The sequence below is a fragment of the Pezoporus occidentalis genome, unplaced genomic scaffold, assembly GCF_034315485.1.
Source record: "Pezoporus occidentalis ecotype Australia unplaced genomic scaffold, CSIRO_AGI_Poc_V1 ctg75, whole genome shotgun sequence".
NCBI classification, from domain to species: domain Eukaryota; kingdom Metazoa; phylum Chordata; class Aves; order Psittaciformes; family Psittacidae; genus Pezoporus; species Pezoporus occidentalis.
In genome coordinates this window covers 583,571-600,968 of record NW_026916104.1, presented here as the reverse complement: position 1 = coordinate 600,968, position 17,398 = coordinate 583,571, and the positions used below count along the sequence as shown (strand labels likewise).

Genomic DNA, 17,398 nt, shown 5'->3' with positions numbered 1-17,398 from the left:
AATGCGACAAAAAGCTTAACATAAAATTAAACATATTAAATGCTGCAGCAAGTATTTACACTTATGTACCAAAAAAAAAAACCAACAAACCAAAGAAAACAAAATTATCTCCCTCCGGTAAGGAAGGTGGTTGCTTTACAGAATAAAACAGACAAACAAACACAAAACCTTTGCATACAATACAAACAACCTCAAGCCCAAAACTTACTGTGACAGCACCTTTTTTTTAATATAATATATATATATTTATATATAGACTTCGATAGTTTAGGCTTACTCCAAGCAGTGCTAAAAGTTCCTTAAAAACAGGACAACAATGGCAATAGTCCGAAGAAGCAACGTTCACCGATGAGCGTTTGAATGGAGCTGTGACAGAGAGGGGTACAGAGCTCAAGGCCATGGGATGAGAAACACTTGGGTCCCAATGATAAAGTCCTTGGCAAAGCTCTCAGTGGCAATTATTATTATTCAGAAGAGTAAATGCACCTTGTGTGCAAAACAATTTGTCTTGTAGAAGCATGGTAAAGGTTGTCTCTGACAGGCATCTCTTTGCAATCTCAGCTCCGAGGGTGGGGAAAAAATGTCTCTGAAATTTCCTAAATTCCACCAAGGAAAACATTTCCCTTGAAATGCCCTATCAGCCCCCCCCACCTCTCTTGCTTCCTGACACTGCTGCAGTCTCTGCAAAGCCAGAAGGAGTTTTCAGTGTTCATTTAGAAGGCTGTTGCACAGATTTCTAGTCAAGCAAGAGGTTTGGGTCCAAGAATGTCACGGCATCAGATGGCATGGTCATACCATGGGCTTTGGGAACAGTTCCACCAGGTGAAACATCACTAACATTTAATATGCATAAATGTGGAACCGCAGATCCTGAATCCCAGGTATTACACATTGGTCTAAATATAGTGAGTTGTAATTATTGATTCAAGTCCAAGGAGAGCCGGGGAAAGGATCAGATTTCCACTTAGAGAATCAATCTTGTCTGTGAGTGTGTGTGACACTGACATTTTTGGCCTCATGCAGTTTAGGATTTGCTATAAAGTAATTTTAAAAGCTATGGAAAACCAATAATGGTAAGCAATTTTGCTGTTAAGTGTAAAACCACTGATAAAAGAGAGATAACTGTAAGCTCTAGGGAAAGAAAAAAAGGAGGTTATGGATGTAAACAGTCTCTTTTGTCTTTGCAGTAAGATTATTATTTCAGATGTTGAAAAACTGAACAAATTTGTGTTTGTGTGTTCAAATCATTTGAGATTTTATTGCTTCTGTTTGTCCTTAAAAGTTTTTAGCCTCTTTTCTTATTCTCTTTTTTTTTTTTTTAAAGGTGCTGTCCCTAGTCAAGTTATAAGGCAACATATTTTATTGATTCAGAACTCTTAATACATAGTATGGCCACTGTTATCACTGCAGCTTCGCAGCTACTGTGAGCTGGACAACAGTCAAAGTGCATGACAATGCACAACAGAGCCAGTCTCCTGACCTTACAATATACAGGACACTTTGGTTCTCGGGATGAGAGATTATAAATGTAGCTTAGATGCTGCCTCACACACTTTGCATAATAAAACATTTATATGCTGTCATGAAGAGGGTGTAAAGTCTAAGTCACACTGCAGACTGGCTGTTCTCAGCTTCTCCATTCGGGCAGGTGTGAGAGACAAGTTGTAGATATGCCACCAGTGAAAGCATATAAATGTACCTGGTGCAAACGTTTTACAAGAGTATTTATAAATGATTCAACAAGGGAGAGCAAGAATGAGAGTGAGAGCTAAAGTGCAATTTTAAAATAATATAAATAATTGAAACGTAGAAATAAGATACTAATTAGTTGTAACTGGTTTTGTTTTATAGGCACAGTTTAGTTTTTATGTCTACAGATCAATCTTTTTCTCTTCTTCCCCCTCCAGTAATTTTCTCTGATGCATAATGGAGTTTCAATGGTGTAAATCTAAGGAACACTGCTTAGTAAGAGGACAGAAGAGGCAATGATAAGGCAGTATAGTGCAACTCACTATGTGATATTAGAAAAGAAACAAGGCTGGGGTTAGATCTTCCATGGTGTTGTATAAAATCAGCCTTAATAAAAAAAAGGAGGAAAAAAAAATAGACAAGCTTTCCAGTTATATGTTGATCCATGCTTTCTATAATGAGAGAGCATGTTTTCCAATATAAAGGAAACAACTGAAGGTTTATAATTTGTTTTGTTGTTACCAAAAAAAAGAAGGGGGGAAAAAAAAAGGCAAAAAGAAAAAGCAGATGCTGCTTTAAGGAAAACATTTAATTCTAGGAATTTCTGTACAACTGACCTCAGCAGCCTTTTCCATCTTAGATGGATGACTTCTGCTTGAGACCCTGAAAAACTAAGATGCACACACACCTAGAGTAGTTTATTGCAAAACTAATATTGTAACTTAAAAAAACAGATTCTGTACAAGAATACTGTTCAAATGGAATGTGTTAAAATAACATTTATTAATAAATACTTTATAAAATTCTATGTGAATACTAAATTAATAGATTCCTGTTTTAAAATTGCTTTGGTCCTCATGAATTTTCATAAATTCACTCTATATGCTTTTTTTCTTAAAAAAGGTATTAGCTGCTAAAAAGCACATTTTGCCTAAACTAAAAGGCTAGTTTTCAACACTAGATATTGTTGCTTAAAAAAATATGAATCCTCCAAAGTTGGGCATTTAACAACAGTTATAGCTGGCTTGTTAGTTAACAGGACAGAGTCAGTTAACACACTAAATCCACACGCACTGAGGCACTGAACCATTGACTTTCCACTATTCAGAAGATGGGCAGCAGACATTTAGCTTCATAGCAGGAATTAACTCCCAACAGCATGAAATTCTCCATAAATCATCATCATCATCATCATCGTGGTCCTTATAAAACACACCATGATAGCACACAAACTACTTGTCTCCCACAGGCAGCATTAGGAATATGGCTTGCATATATTCAGGGGAGGAAGGGGCAGGGATGAAGGAACCGCAACACATCGTTCGGAGTACTGCAGTTGTCCGTGGCTGAGATTTCCAACGTGCTTCCAATGTTGTGCAGTGAGAGATACTGTCCACAGAAATACTTCCTCCTGAGCAAGGTGCCAGATGGGGCTTGCTGCCCTGGTAGTGCCCAGGAGAGCAGGCGAGGGAAGCGGTCCGAGACATTCGCTGGTAGCGGGATGGGGCATGGAGCCTGGCAAACCCGGAGACAGGCTGGATTGGTGGGGCAGGACAGCGGAGCAATCTCCAGTAGTAGCTCATGGAAAAGCAGGATTTCTCCTTGATGGAAAGAGACTGGGAAGTGCATTTAGAGTGACATGCTTAGGAAGAGGCCACTGCCACCAACTGTGCAGCAGAGGGACAATGCTGGAGACAGAGGGGCAGGGACTTCTCCCGCAGCCCTTGCTCAGGCAGCCTCCAGTGCCCAGCTGGACCGGCAGCTTGAGGAAAGGCTGCAGGATCATTCCCCTGGAAAACAAGAGCATTTTAATGTGGAAGCAAATCTGAGGAATAATATAAGGTGCCTGGTACAGTTGGTCCTTTTATTGATGATATAGCCGATATAAATATGCTGCGTGTTGTCTTGGCCTGTGAACCTGCGACAGAGTTACAAGAAGCAATAGCAAATAGCTTTTCATCTTTTACTTATTTCCACATCACTAGCAAGGATTATACCTAAAGGCCAATAGTATAGAGAGGAGACATTTCATTGTAATTACACATTTAGGCCAACATGTGTAGTTGGCTTGCCTAGTTAGCATTAAAAAAAGAAATAATTGAGCTATATATAATACACATCAGTCAAACTCTCAAGTAGCTGAATTTAACAAAACTTAGGCAAGGTTTTTGTAGTTTTTCTTTGTTTTTCTTTTTTTTTTTCTTCGTTTTAATGTAGAGGCTTTCAGTTTAACAGCTAAATATTTTAATTGAGGAGACTGAATAAAATGAAGCTAAACCGTAATTCTAGTGCAGTGTAGCTCAACTGGGTATTCTAATATTACCAACAACTTTGATTTTTATTTTTTAATGTATTTAAGTGCTACCCATATAAAGGAAAAGTTTTTAAATTAACCCTGCGATGACATTTTCTTTTTCATGGTGAATGATGAAATTCAGACACAGGGGAAATGGCTTATTTGGTTTTTTTTTACATAGCGGATACTCAGCTGGAATATTTTGCTCGACTGCATATTTGAAAAAAGTTCCCTTGGGAGCCATGATGAAGCAAAACCATTTAGCTATTACAACTGGAGGTTAACAAAAAATTATAGATTCAGTATTTAAAACACTTTAAAAGTATTTGTTTGTCTAAAATATAATAGAAAATCCTTTACATTTGTATTTTTTTGTAACTTTTTGGTTCTTAGACTATATAATCAAGTCAAGATTTACACTGTACATTAAAAATCTTTTTTTTGAATGTACTTGCATAAATGGAACGTGAGCTGTTAAAGAAAAGTATACTGATAAAAAATTAGTTAGCGAGATATGAACTAATTCAGAAATGAATGATCCTCAGAATTTTGCTTTCCCTTCCAGGATGGCCCTGCTCCTTACAGTGCCTCAAGCTTCATGTTTTTCACTCTCCCTCCTGCATGGAGATGAGCCACCCTTCTCAAACCCAAGACTCCTCTAAAACCCAAAGACACAGTCTTAGATGAGGAGAACTTTGCTTTGGAACAAAGCATGTTCATGGTTAGAGGATTTGCCAGGAATAACGTGAATTAGGTTTTGCTATTAAAGTTGTAGCTCAAAATGTTTGAACATTTATCACCAGCTCGGAGCCTGCTCCCTGAGTAATCAGCAGGAGGTTTTGCCGTTGACAGATTTGAGAGCAAAATCAGGTCCCAGTATAAAGCAAGGCAGCATAATTAACTGGCATCATCTCCGTCTGATTTTCCCATCAATCACTGGTACCACTCGGGGATGCAAATCAGTCACGCTGAGGGGCAGGCCCAGAGTCCAAACAAAAACCTTAATTGTGGCATAAGGCTCTTTTCCAGACCCTCTTTGCAGGACGGAATTTTATCCAGAGTGCAGTGGGATTTGCCATACCTGCAGTGCTTCTTAGCAGCTGCACGCCTTCTAAAAATTATTTAGTGTCCTAATGAGACAATTCCTTACCCGCGGTAAAGGGGTGTTAAGTGCCATTAAAGTCAGTGAAGCTACACTGCTGTCTGCCAGGTCGGGATCAGTCCATGGATGCTTAAACAAATGCCTGCAGAGAGCAGGTCTTTCCCTGGGAATTAAAACTGGCATTTTTCCGGCTGGTCAGAACCATTACACTGATTTATTTCTCATTTATAGCCTGTGAAACCTGAGGCTGTTAGCTTTTGTTGCTAGAACAACGCAATCGGGTTAGGGGACAGAACTTTTCTGAATTATTATATACTACATGGATTTTTCTATGTTAATGACTGGCAGTGCAAAAGAATTCCTGTGATTCTCAGGTGTTGTTCGCTATGCCTGTACCTCGCTGCAGAAGCTCACAGAGCTGCTAGCATCAACACAGCTGGCTCTCAATCCTGCTTCACCTGGGGCTGCACTGCTTTTGCCTTTCACTGTTTATTAAAAACACTAAATCAGGAGCATTTCTTTTTTTAAAAAGCCAAATGCTCAGCACAGCCCAGCTGCAGGTGAAGAGCTAGTGAAAGCAGCAGCTGCACCGACAGTTTTTAGCTGGGCTTGAAGTTTTTGCTTGTTCATCACCATTCTTTAAGAAAAAGAGAGGGAAGTGAGAAAGCCTTGGAATGAAAAAAAAAGCAGGGTAGAAAAAGAGAAAAAGCTGGGGATGAAAAGATTTTGGGAAGGGAAAAGGAAGGTGTGGGAATAACTGGAGGAGAAAAAGGCCAGGGTAGGGGAGGAGAAGGGGGAGGTCTAGTCAAAAGAACGTGTTATTTGGGCTCGATTTTGTCCTGACAGCCACATCCTATATAACTGCTTTGAAAGAGGCTCTGAATGCAAGATGGGGTCTGCTGATAGCACAACGCTAACTCTTTCTTTACTATGCTGTCAGCAGATCCCTTCTCTCTGTATTTATAGCCTAATTACTCCTAGTTACCTACATATGACTCTGTTTAATACTTTTCATGCCTCACTCTGGCTAACAAGCTGCAGTTTAACACAACCTGGTATCTCTGAGGCTTCAGGCTAGATTGGTGAGAAGGAAACATGACTATGTACAGAAACAGTTAGGTTTATAAACAAGTAACTGGTACCAAAAAAAATGGAGAAAGCACCAAAGCATTTCTCAAGCTGATAACATATTAATTGCATAACTCCCTTTCATGTAACTAAGTATAAAAGACATTTTAATAACTATAAAAATGAAAGCCAGAGTCTTTCAAGAACTGAGGAATCTTCCAGGCTTGAGTTACAGTTGCAAATGTCCTTAGCACAGAGGACGCTTTGATACGCTACCACACTCCCCTAGCAGTTTCTGACCAACCACCTTTAAAGAATGGGGTTGATGTCTGTTCTGTGGCTGGCGAGCTGGGTGAGAGTGGAGCTTCCCACGACGTCGCTGACAGAGGAGGAGGTTGTGATGGTGTTGTGTTGGATGACTTGCTGCTGGGAGCAAGCTGGGACCGGGCTCGCAGGAGGACTGCTCTCGGGACCTGGGAAGGGGGTGAGGGCACAGAAACAACGCACATTCATATTTCCATCCGAGTAACAAGCCCAGGCTTGGTGACACTCCTGGAAAAGGGATGTACTACTACAGCAGCGCTACTAACAACCTCAGGCATGCACAAGTCCCAGGATTTCAAAATACACAGTTATCCAACACTCTCCATCTTCTGATCTTTTGCAGCTTTTGTTTTGATGATTTTTTTAAGACAGCTTCTCTGATATCAACCTGACTTCAGGAGTTGGGACCCTGAAGTAAGTCCAAGACCTTAATGGCTACGAAACCAATGTTGGGATAAAAAATCTGATATCCTAAGGTCTATAAAATCAGTTGGGATGCTTAAATGCTTTATTCGCTCCAGCAGGAACCAAAATGAGAGTGCAGTGCAGTGCACTGCAGCACAGAAAATCTAATTCAAGCAACAGTTGACAGGCATGTAATGTAATTACATACTTTTTGTCTTTGAGTACTGTTAAAAAGCCAGATGCATAGTGATGCAGAGGAGACAGAAATGGGCTCTATTTTAAGGGAACACTGCAATCTAGCAGATATTAACCCTGAGTCTCTTTTGAACTGTTCTAGAGCCAAACAAAGAGTTTGTCCCTAAATTGCCACACTCATAAAATGCATAAATTAGGCAGAATCAATTCAACGTCTCCATTAAATGATAACTTTGTGGAAAAAAAGAAAGATTAAGAGTTAAGAAAGAGTTAACAAACCTTGAAAACCTGTGCCACGCCTGGTCTGTGCCACTGTCAGAGCACAGGACCATTTTCACTGGAGGGAACTGTAATATTTTCCTTTATAACTTTCCTTTTGAGAGTTATTTTAAGGTTCTGGCAGTCCTGTGCCCAGGAGGACTCTTGCAGGTTTGGAGCTGTGAGTTCAAGCAGGATCCTCCACAGGGGAGCGAGCGTCCATCCATGTGCATCTCCTTGCCGAAGGGAGGGGTGGGGAAGGCTAGCTCTGCTGTGTGGGATGGAAACCAGGGCTTTTTTGGTTTGGTGCGGGGCTGGATAAGTAAGGGCAGGGGATTGGATGGCTTGGATGATGTTTGAGAAGACAGGTTCAAGAGATAATATGATCAACAAGGGGTTCTGGAGGGAAGAATTGGAAACTTTGCTTTCCTGTGAGGAGTGTGGAGACAGTGCAAACATACCAGCTACTTACTTAGATATCCTTGCGATTCTTTCTGCATAGCTGTTATTGGACAGTCTTTATGTGTTAACAATAACTGTTTCAGCTGTGCTACCTCATTTTTCAGCATCGAAACCTCGTTCTAGAAAAGAAAGAGAGGGTTTGGTTTGCCACAAAGCTTAAACCAGACTCTTCTGCAAAGTTTTAACCCAAGAACACAGAAACTGAGCCACAACTTCAGCATAACTGAGCAAAACTGGCACATGGTGCTCGTGTGCTGGGTTTATGATAACATTGTCCATGACATTATTTTATAACTTGTTCTGAAGGCAACTTGGCTTACTGGAACCACGCAGGAACAACTATGAATGGGGTAGAACTACTGTGCCTGCCATAAGAAGGGCAGCACTGTAAAAAAGGCTTTTATCATCATACTCAGGTTATTTTCATCTATTCATATAATTTTTCTTACTGTTAGACTGATATATTTACGCTCCTATCTTGCTTGCTTTGACTGTTTAGCTACACGCCCTTCTCTAAAATAGTCTTTTACAGCCGAGTTAATGCCACTTCCAAAAAAATCCCCCTGAAAAGCAGTGACAAGAAAAGAAAATAAATACAACTACATCTAGTGAAGGCTTCTAAATTCCAAGACAGCTTTTTCCTGGCTTACCCCACTAAAATGTAATTATTTCTTTAATTGAAGCACACACATCTTGATTAATGGACTTTGATTATGCCCCTGCTCCTGCTAGGAGCCGGCTGTATGGGGGCAGCCCCAAAGGCACCACCAGCCCCTCCATGCACAAAGAGCCCTTCTGTGTCCTCGGGGGTGCAGACAGTGTCTCGCACCTGAAGCTGCATGTTTGTCTGGGTGAGCTCTTCTGCTTTCTTTTCCAGTGACATCACCCAGACCTTCCTCTTCTGTCTGCAGCGCGTGGCGGCAGCTCGGTTCCTTTCCAGAAATTTCCGCCTCCTCTCATCCGGGTCCTCGTCTACCACCCTCCTCCTGCGGCCTCCGGTCGGCTGCGGTGGCTGTATCGTCTGTGTGGGCTGCATCTGCTGCGCTGCTGGCGAAACCTGGTGAGAAGAGGAGGTTTGGCACAGGGTGGTGAGGGGGAGAAGTTACCGAGGGGGATGCTGAAATGGGAAGGGAAGTCTCACATGCCCGTCCCGCTGCCCGGCGAGGTCTGCAACAGGCACGAGTTGAAAGGCTGCACCAGTTGCCACTGAAATTAGCTGCTGGCAAATCAATGCCATAGTCAAAGGGGGCATTTTCTGGAAATGATCCTCTGAATATTAGTAGGGAAAATATTTTTTCCCTTACAGTTAGTTATTGAAAATGTTCACATAGGTACTTTCTCTGCCACCACCTATTTCAAACCTGAAATGTTAAGTTTCTCTCAGCAACTGTTTTAATCAAAGCAGGGGACTGTAATATCCTTATTTCTGTCTCTCTTTTTTCCCCAGTTGCCTCCACAGCTTTAGGACATTTCTAGTTCCCAGACTTCCCCATCTCTGTCTCATGCTTTACCACTTCTGGAGATGGGAGCTGCAACACCCTTTCCACCAGAGTGGAGCTGGAAAGCCTCAGGCTGGGATCATGCAAGGCCAGCAGACGTCAGTGCCCCTCATCTGGGACAAAAGAAAGGATTTAGGTATCTGAACTTGAACCCTTGTTTGGCTATCCCTGCACTGCATGGAGAAGGGTTATTCCCCTTACCAGGCATTTTCATTTGACCCTCGTGGATGCTATGCTCCCTTTTATTCACAAAGCCTAGCTTTGACAGTAGAAGCACACTACATCTATTCCTGCTGCTATGAAACTATGAAAAAATATGTCTTGGTGCTTTTTCAAGTGCAGGAAAGTATCAATCCTGCTCCACAGAGTAACTGGTGCATTACAGAAAAGTGTGTGGTGGAGACAGTCCCACACAGTCTGTACTCCACTCCTGGGTGGATGAAACACATACCCATGTCCCTGTCAGGAAGAAGTATCAGACTTAACATTCAGCTGCCTTGGAATAACCAGCTTTTGGACTGCTCTTCTGCCTTCCCAAGGTGCCCAGGCCATGGGGTCTGGACTGCACTTGGGGCTTGGGAGCCTGACCCATGGGTCCCATTGCTCACACCCAGTGGGAGCAGCTGCTGCAGCTCACATTGCTGCTGCCACTCCAGCAGAGTCTGGAATAGTCTGGAAACCTGAATTGTTGACTCAAAATTAACCCTCTTGTCCTGGCAAAGGCCCAAACCTCCAAGGTGCTTCCTTTGACTCCAGGGAGTGGATGTACTCAGCGCTTTGTCAGACTGAGCCCTGAATTTCAATTGCGGCAATTAACATGTGTTTGCCTAACACTTCTGTCTGTCTCAATTAAAATGATACTATCGTCTTGCGTCTTGCAAGGTCGCTTTTCTGTCTAGAATCTCGCCACAAACTGTGAAGAAGACTTTGCTTTCTCCCCCAGCTGACTTGTGCCAATTAAAGTGGCAATTTTATGTGTAATTACTCGGTGCATCTGATAACTCTTTCTGCATGAAGCCAAATGTATTCCCAGCTTTATGTTGCATATGTTGCACAGTCAGGGAATCTCTCTCACAGAAGCAGAAAAATGTTTTAAAAAAATAACCATCTAAAAATAAATAAGCCACCCTGCACTTTCTGACTGATTTTTAAAGTTTCATCCTGTATTAACTCCATATGTTTGCTGGTAAAATCTCCAGCACCCTGTCCACACCAGGGGCTGGCGTCTCAGGACTATGGCAGCTGTAGTGACTGCAGCCACCAGCACCATGCAGGACCACTGGCCGTATCTCCCATCACCACCAGCATCCTGGGGCTGCCACCTGGAGATCACTGCCAAGGGATGCCAGCTGGAGCTGAGCACAACGCCTCTTTAGCAATATGCTTAAGCACAGAGGCCACAGAGATCCCTTTAATGTCAACAGGTCATCAAAGGCCCCTCACTTTCTCTCTCACACACACACCCCTCTCCAGACTTCAGAGATCTGTTACTTATGTTTCTGGACACCAAAAGCTTTTCTTATCCCATTTCTCTCCTTTTTAATTCAGCTTTAAAAATTCTTGTTTCTTAACTCTCTCAGTGGGGACTGCTACACAGGCAGAAAAAGGTAACTATACGATTCTTTGGGGTTTTTTCCTTATACAGTCATTTTCTCCTGAATAACTAGTGAGTCATTTTGGTTTTAGAATGTACCAGTTAGTCTTTCGGCAGTCAGAGCGCATTTTCAGAACAACAAAACCTCCTCTCTATCTCTGGCAGATATTAATTATAAAGGTTGCCATTACATCACTAATAATGTTATGTGGGATAATTAACTGACTCTTATTAGATCGCTCTTAACCCTGAAATCTGTTAGGCTAGATCTTAGTATCTGTCCTAGCATCTTTCTCTAGCAGGATTTCACTTCACTGCCCTGCCCAGGGACAAAAGAGAGAAAATGAACATGTACTGAAATTGAAGTTAATGTTTTTCTTAGAAAATGCTAATCACATCCATAAAGAAGACAAGCATAGGACAGCTAAGAGAATGAAACAACATCCGAACTCTGCTTAAGCTATCGCTCTGGCGAGTTTGATATGAAGAAACCTTCATGGGACCAACAGAGGAATCATTTCTGTAGTAGCTGAGGCAACATAGCTACAACTTGATAAAATACTTCACTTTCTCAGAAAGTGGTTTCTATTTTTATGCTTGATCCAATTTCTCTCTGTTCATTGCTACTTACCATAAAACTAATACCCATTAACTCATTCTATGAAAGCGTAATTCATTGGGCTCCTGTGTATCAAAATGATAGCTGAAAAGCATGAAATGAATTCCAACATTACAGAAGGGTGTGGTGTAGAATAATGACGGTCTCAGCATGGGAGCACATGGCTTACAGTAGCGTGGACCATGCTGTCATTTGGCTGGTGGTTTGGAATGAAAGAACCTGGCTCAGAAGAATAAGGAGGTTAATAATTAGTAAATCACACCATAAAATTAAAGTCTGCTGGAGCAATCTGACCCCCAAAGAGGCCATTGCCATGGGGACTATGGATGAGCTTAGAAAGTAATAACCATGTGATTATTACTCAAAAAACTCTTCTTTTCTCCCCACTAACATATCTGTTCAGAGATTGCTATTGCCTTCACTCCATGGGAGCAGACACACGCATCAAGAGCTCTGCTGCCTGGGGAAGCTGCTGATCCTAGGATTCCTGCTCCATCACCCTCCATTCCCAGGTGAAGGAACAGAGGAATGACACACCTATGAAAAGGTGAAGACCTCCCTGATCCCCAGTGGGGCCTGTTGCCTCCAGGGACATGATGTAGGTGGCAAAGATCATCTGACTGCACAGGCCCAGCTTCAGAGACTGTTTGGTGCTGGGACACAAGGGTAAATCTGACATAGCAGTGTGGCTACCAGTCAGCCCACCTATTCTGGTGCCTGTATGTCTTCTTGAATAACTGTGAGCCTTTTGGGCTGCCTAGCTAACAGGGAATACAAAGCACAGAAGTCTAGGCTGTCCTAACAGGAAGGAGTATAAAAAAAGACATGGACCTGCCCAAGCAGGTCCAGAGGAGGGCCCACTCACTCACTGACCTTATCCCTAAAACTGGGAGACTTTTAGTTCTCTGGTAACTGTTTTATCCTCACCTGGTAATGTGGATGTTTTACAGCAATGCTCCTTACCATGGTATCTGACCACCTCACCTGCATTACCATGTTTATCCTCCCTCACCTCAGTGAGGTGTCAGTACTATTACCCTTGTTTTAAAAGCCTCAGAGAGGTTAAGTGACTTCCTTCATCTCATCCATGAAGTTCTTAGTCTGCTAAGCACAACTTTATCCTTACTCTGTCATGGATCTCAAAGATGATCATCAGGTTACTTTTGGTTTCTCTGTTATGAGATACTTTTTATTGGAGTTTTTAAACAACTCCTAGGAAGATAACTCATTAACAGATGAGAATTTAATTCACAAAGTAAAAACTGAACTAAACTTAGGAAAGTGCTGGACATCTTCTCACAGGGGAGTCTGCTGCTTTCTTATTTAGACTGTTTCTCTAAAGCTGACAATTCATTTTACATTAGCAAATGCTTCAGGGAAATCCCATGTGCTTGCAGCCTCTGCAATAATAAGGCTAGATGTTAGTAAATAGTTAATGTTGTGGGACACTGGGATGTCAGCCAAATCCTCTCATTTTCTTTAATGTTTTCTAAGAGCTTGGCTGAAAGGTATTTTCAAGCAACACAATACTTCACAGATTGAACTTCTTGTGGCTGGCACTCCTTTGTGTCCTCATTCTATGCACTGCCCACTTGTCTTCCTTAAATTTGCTCCCTAGACCTGGCATGTTACAGACACTGCCCCCAGGGCTTTACTTTTCTTATGGGATCCTGATGCAGAAGCCTATCATCTTGAGACATTAATAGAATTCCTCTTAAAAATGACTCTGCTGAAGTCTGTGCTTACTAGTTCATTAGTTCAAGAAACATTCAGTTCAGATATTGAATTGTCCAAACTGCTGAAGCCAATATACTTGTCCAAAAATTGAGATCTTCATCTCATTCAATGGAGACCTTCACTGAGTTACCATCTGAATCCAATTCAGAATTGCCTTCCTGGTTTAAATCTCTCTCTTCGGACTGGTTTCACCATCTTTTTCTCCTATCATAACATCTTCCAACTATTGCCTGCACTCTCAGCCAATCTTGTCTTTCTCTCACACTTTGCAGATGAGGGCATCTCTCCCCTTCACAGTGTCTGGATCATTTCTTCTTTTCCTCAAAGCCAGTGTATCTTACCTTAGAACTTCCCCTACTATCTCCAGTCATGAACACATACACCCACTCATACCAGTGCCATTTCAGATATGGTGCTATGTGTTTCTGCATACAGCTCTTCATATCTTAGCCTGAGAAGTTCAGGTTCAAGCACATTAAGCAACATACATAATATGCTAATCTCCACAATAAATCTCATCCATAAAAGGATATGTGTCAATTCGCAGAGCTCACAGCACTGCAAAACCTTGGAGCTCCTTATAAAGTAAGATGTTACAAATGTCTAGCAAATTAAGCAGCAAAACAAGTTGTTGCTTCACTTCATTTTCTGAATAAAGTTTGGGCTTCTCCATCACTAGTAGCAGACATTTATGAGTAGCCTGAGGGGGTTGTATCTAACAAGACATGTGTGCATGTAGAAACAACACAGGGATCAGGCTTTAACTTCACATAACAGCAAAACTCAGCTATGCAGCATGGCAGGAAAGTCTACCTGTGCTTGTCCACTGGAGTGCAGTGGGGGGTGCGGCGAGGTCTGGTGATGTGCCGGGTGTGCGTGAAGGTGCGAGTGAGAGTGGTGGTGGGGATGATTCTGCTGGTGATGAGGCTGAGGATGAGGATGGTGCGTCGGGTGCTGGTGCTGATGCGGGTATGAGTGATGAGGTGGCAGTGTCTGGTGCTGATGAGGATGTGAGTGCATATGATGGTGCGGCGTCTGGTCCTGCCGTGAGCTCATCATTTCCATCATGTGGCCCATGGTGTTCATATTCCCATTTGACATGGCGGCAGGATGATGAGTCAGCGCTGCCTTCAGTCTCTGGAACAGAACAAGGCAGAAAATTCAACATTCATACACGATGATCTGAGCAACCAGGACTGGATTTCTGCTGCTGTAGAAGCAGTGCTTGTCCTGTGTTTTGAGATTTATTTAGTTTTTTCCTTGCTGTTCCCTTGATAAAAGGCATCTTATTTCAGTTTGAGAAAGAACATATTCTGGGGCTTTAATCTAGTTTTCCACTGTAAATATGTGAAGATATAAACATCTCAACTGACATGTAACAGTTACACATTTCCTACTGTGCTGCTGGGGAAAAATAACTGGCTCTTATCCTTTTCTCTTTGGTCAGCTCATTGGTGTTAGCTGCATCAAGCTTGTATTCTTGTAACTTTTGAAAAGGAAAGTGATTAAAATATAAGTGAGACAAAGTTCTCGTCTTGTTTTTACTGCAGATATTATTTAAGAGAGTCATTGATAAATATACTGCATTGATGTGTTTTTCAAATTCAGGCTCAAATGTATTCTAGCACCCAAACTGTTCTTTCATCAGAAAAGACAGGAAAATAATGAGGGTGGCCTCAACCTGATCCTCTTTCTCTGATGGTAAGGTCAAACATCTGCTGTGTTGTTATTCCATGCTAATCCCTCCTTCTGTTTTGTATATCTCACGTTTGTACTGTCACAGGTTTGGACCCCGGAGACCTGACAAAGACAAAACTCTCCTTAATATCAATGGGATTTGTTCACTTTTCCCTGAACACCACCAGAGGGCAATGGGAAGGGCTGCCACATTTTGGACTGCAGGATAGGGCCCCTGTGTACTAAAGCTGTAGCTGGAATACAGAGGGGAAAAAAAAAAGGTTTCCTTTCAGTGCAGTTACAGGGTCATCCCAAAGCTGTGAGCTCTCCTGGTACAGAGACACCTCACTGATGTCCCCTGTATCTGTCAGTCACAGATGACAGTCAGAAGATCTTACAAGCCAACATGGCTAAAATCTGCCAGTGGAGAAACAATGACCAGATTGAATTGCATTTTGGTTTTGTCTTTAAAGTAAAGAGAATGAATGCCAGCACACTCAGAACATACAGATGGGAATGTCAATCTGCTTTATATTGAAATATATCATCTGTTATTGCCTGTGCAACTCCACTGCAAAGCAAGTGGGAAAGGTAAAGGCTCCTATGTTCAAAGCTGGTGCTGTATTGTGTTTGTGTACCTGGAAGTGAGGAAGAAACAAATTCTTACAAAGAAATAAAAAAGAAAAATACTAGAAAAAGCCCCCAACAAACAAACAAACAAACAAAAACCCAAACAAAACAAAAGAAGAAGGTTGTGGGAGGCAAAGAGAAATAACAGGGTCAATTTAAAGTGTCATACTCTGATTTTTGTATCCCACATGTTTTTGCAGACTTTATGAAGATCATTCCACTGAGACACTGTAATAGATCCATTAATCCAAATCTGGTGGTTTATTTCACTAACAATCGATTGGCTGAACAAGACTTAAGAAAAAAAAAAGATAAAGGAAAGATACATTTGTAAAACATCAGTGCCTCGGTTTGTGTGAAGAATAGCTAGATTGATGACTTTTAAGAAGTTTCCTTAAGAAAGCCTATCAAACCATGACCATCAAAACCTGATGATCTTCTCAAAGCAAAATCGAGGCAACTATGGCAGTGGAGTTAAATATGCCTTTCCCTACCTCTGAAGTCAGAACGGAGCTCAATCTAATATCAGTAGCAGTAACTCATCTTGGGTGTAACATGGAAGACTTTAGCAGTTGTTGCCCTTAATGTTTCCAAATTGAAGTGCTACCCTGGTAGCAAGCAGCAACTCACAATGCTCAGAATAACTGGTGTTACGCAGGAGTGTATTAGGAAAAATACTGAAAACAACATATGAGTAAGTCAAATAATTCTGCATATCGTTCTTCTTCAAAACTAAGACCTTTTTTATGGGGTTGAGCCACCACACAGATCTAAGCCAAAGCACCAACAAAAGCTGGTTTAACTTTGTTTTCTGAATCAAAATGCAAGATAACCAAGCTCTCATTAGCCATCAGTTTTATGTGATGAATACCTAAAAACTCTACCCATGCTGTATTTGTCAGAGACCTCTGAAGCTGAACTACAGCATGTCTTATTCTAAACTGCAGACTTTCAAAGCAAAAAAAAAAAAGAGGGAAAAACTTAATCTGTGAATAAACATTTTTTTTTCAGCTGTAAAAACTGTGGCTTATTAGTGTGGCACAACTTCAAGGAGAATAAATTATTTTGTTTTCTTTCCATAGCCCCTTCTACCACATCCATTTATTTGAGATAGCAAATCAAGAGAGACAGTGAGAGGTCTGACATGCAGCTGGTTTCAGTCAATAGGGGTCATTTCCATTTGGACTGTGTATTCTACAAACTCCTTGTTCACTGTTCCCAATGGGAGGGTGGGCCAGCTGCCCTGGATCCTAGTCCTGGTAAGAAACCAGCTCTCTAACTCATCCCGTCCCAGCACAGTAACGGCCATCGCCCGGCCCTTGCCTCCTTTTAACGTTGTTCTTAGAACAGCTTTGTAGCAGCAAGAGCCGTGCCTGCACACACACACCTGGAGCAGCATTTATCTTCCATTAACCAGTTGCTCCTGCCCAGCAGAAACACTGGGGGAATGACAAACATTTTCTTTCTGTTTGGTCTTCAACGAGATCAATTGTTTGGGATGTTTTAGTTAGAGCAAAGGGAGGGAAAAGCACCAGAACTTGGTGAACTCTTTGCATTGAGTATGTGTAGAGCTGGAAGGGCAGGCTGCATTTTTGTTATTGTTCTTTTTATGTGGTCTAATTGCAAACAGCTGCTTTAGTTTAGTGTCAAATAAAATGCCACGGCATCAAAATTGAGCTTACTGGGCTCACTACATTAGCAAATCCCTTCTAGAATGACGTGATAACTTGGGACCTGATCCTGCCGCCATTCGGTTTTTCAGGAAATGTGTGACTGACTTCACCAGGTACCTGGCAGTTCACAGACAGGAGCTGAAACAGAGCGCTCAATACTCAGGTCTGCT

At 41.8% G+C, this 17,398-nt stretch overlaps 1 protein-coding gene across 3 annotated transcripts in view; it reads right to left on the bottom strand.

The window, feature by feature from the left end:
• Positions 1-3,638: 3,638 nt before the first annotated feature.
• The window catches only part of CREB5 (cAMP responsive element binding protein 5), a 255,644-nt gene continuing 241,884 nt past the window's right edge, over positions 3,639-17,398 (bottom strand). For all 3 annotated transcript variants that reach the window (XM_062602100.1, XM_062602101.1, XM_062602102.1), the window contains 4 exons: positions 14,062-14,385; positions 8,629-8,856; positions 7,810-7,918; positions 3,639-6,628 (listed from right to left, as the gene is read on the bottom strand). In XM_062602100.1, the coding sequence (XP_062458084.1) occupies positions 6,465-6,628; positions 7,810-7,918; positions 8,629-8,856; positions 14,062-14,385 (825 nt within the window). In that variant the 3' untranslated portion in view covers positions 3,639-6,464. The remainder of the gene's footprint in view (positions 6,629-7,809; positions 7,919-8,628; positions 8,857-14,061; positions 14,386-17,398) is intronic.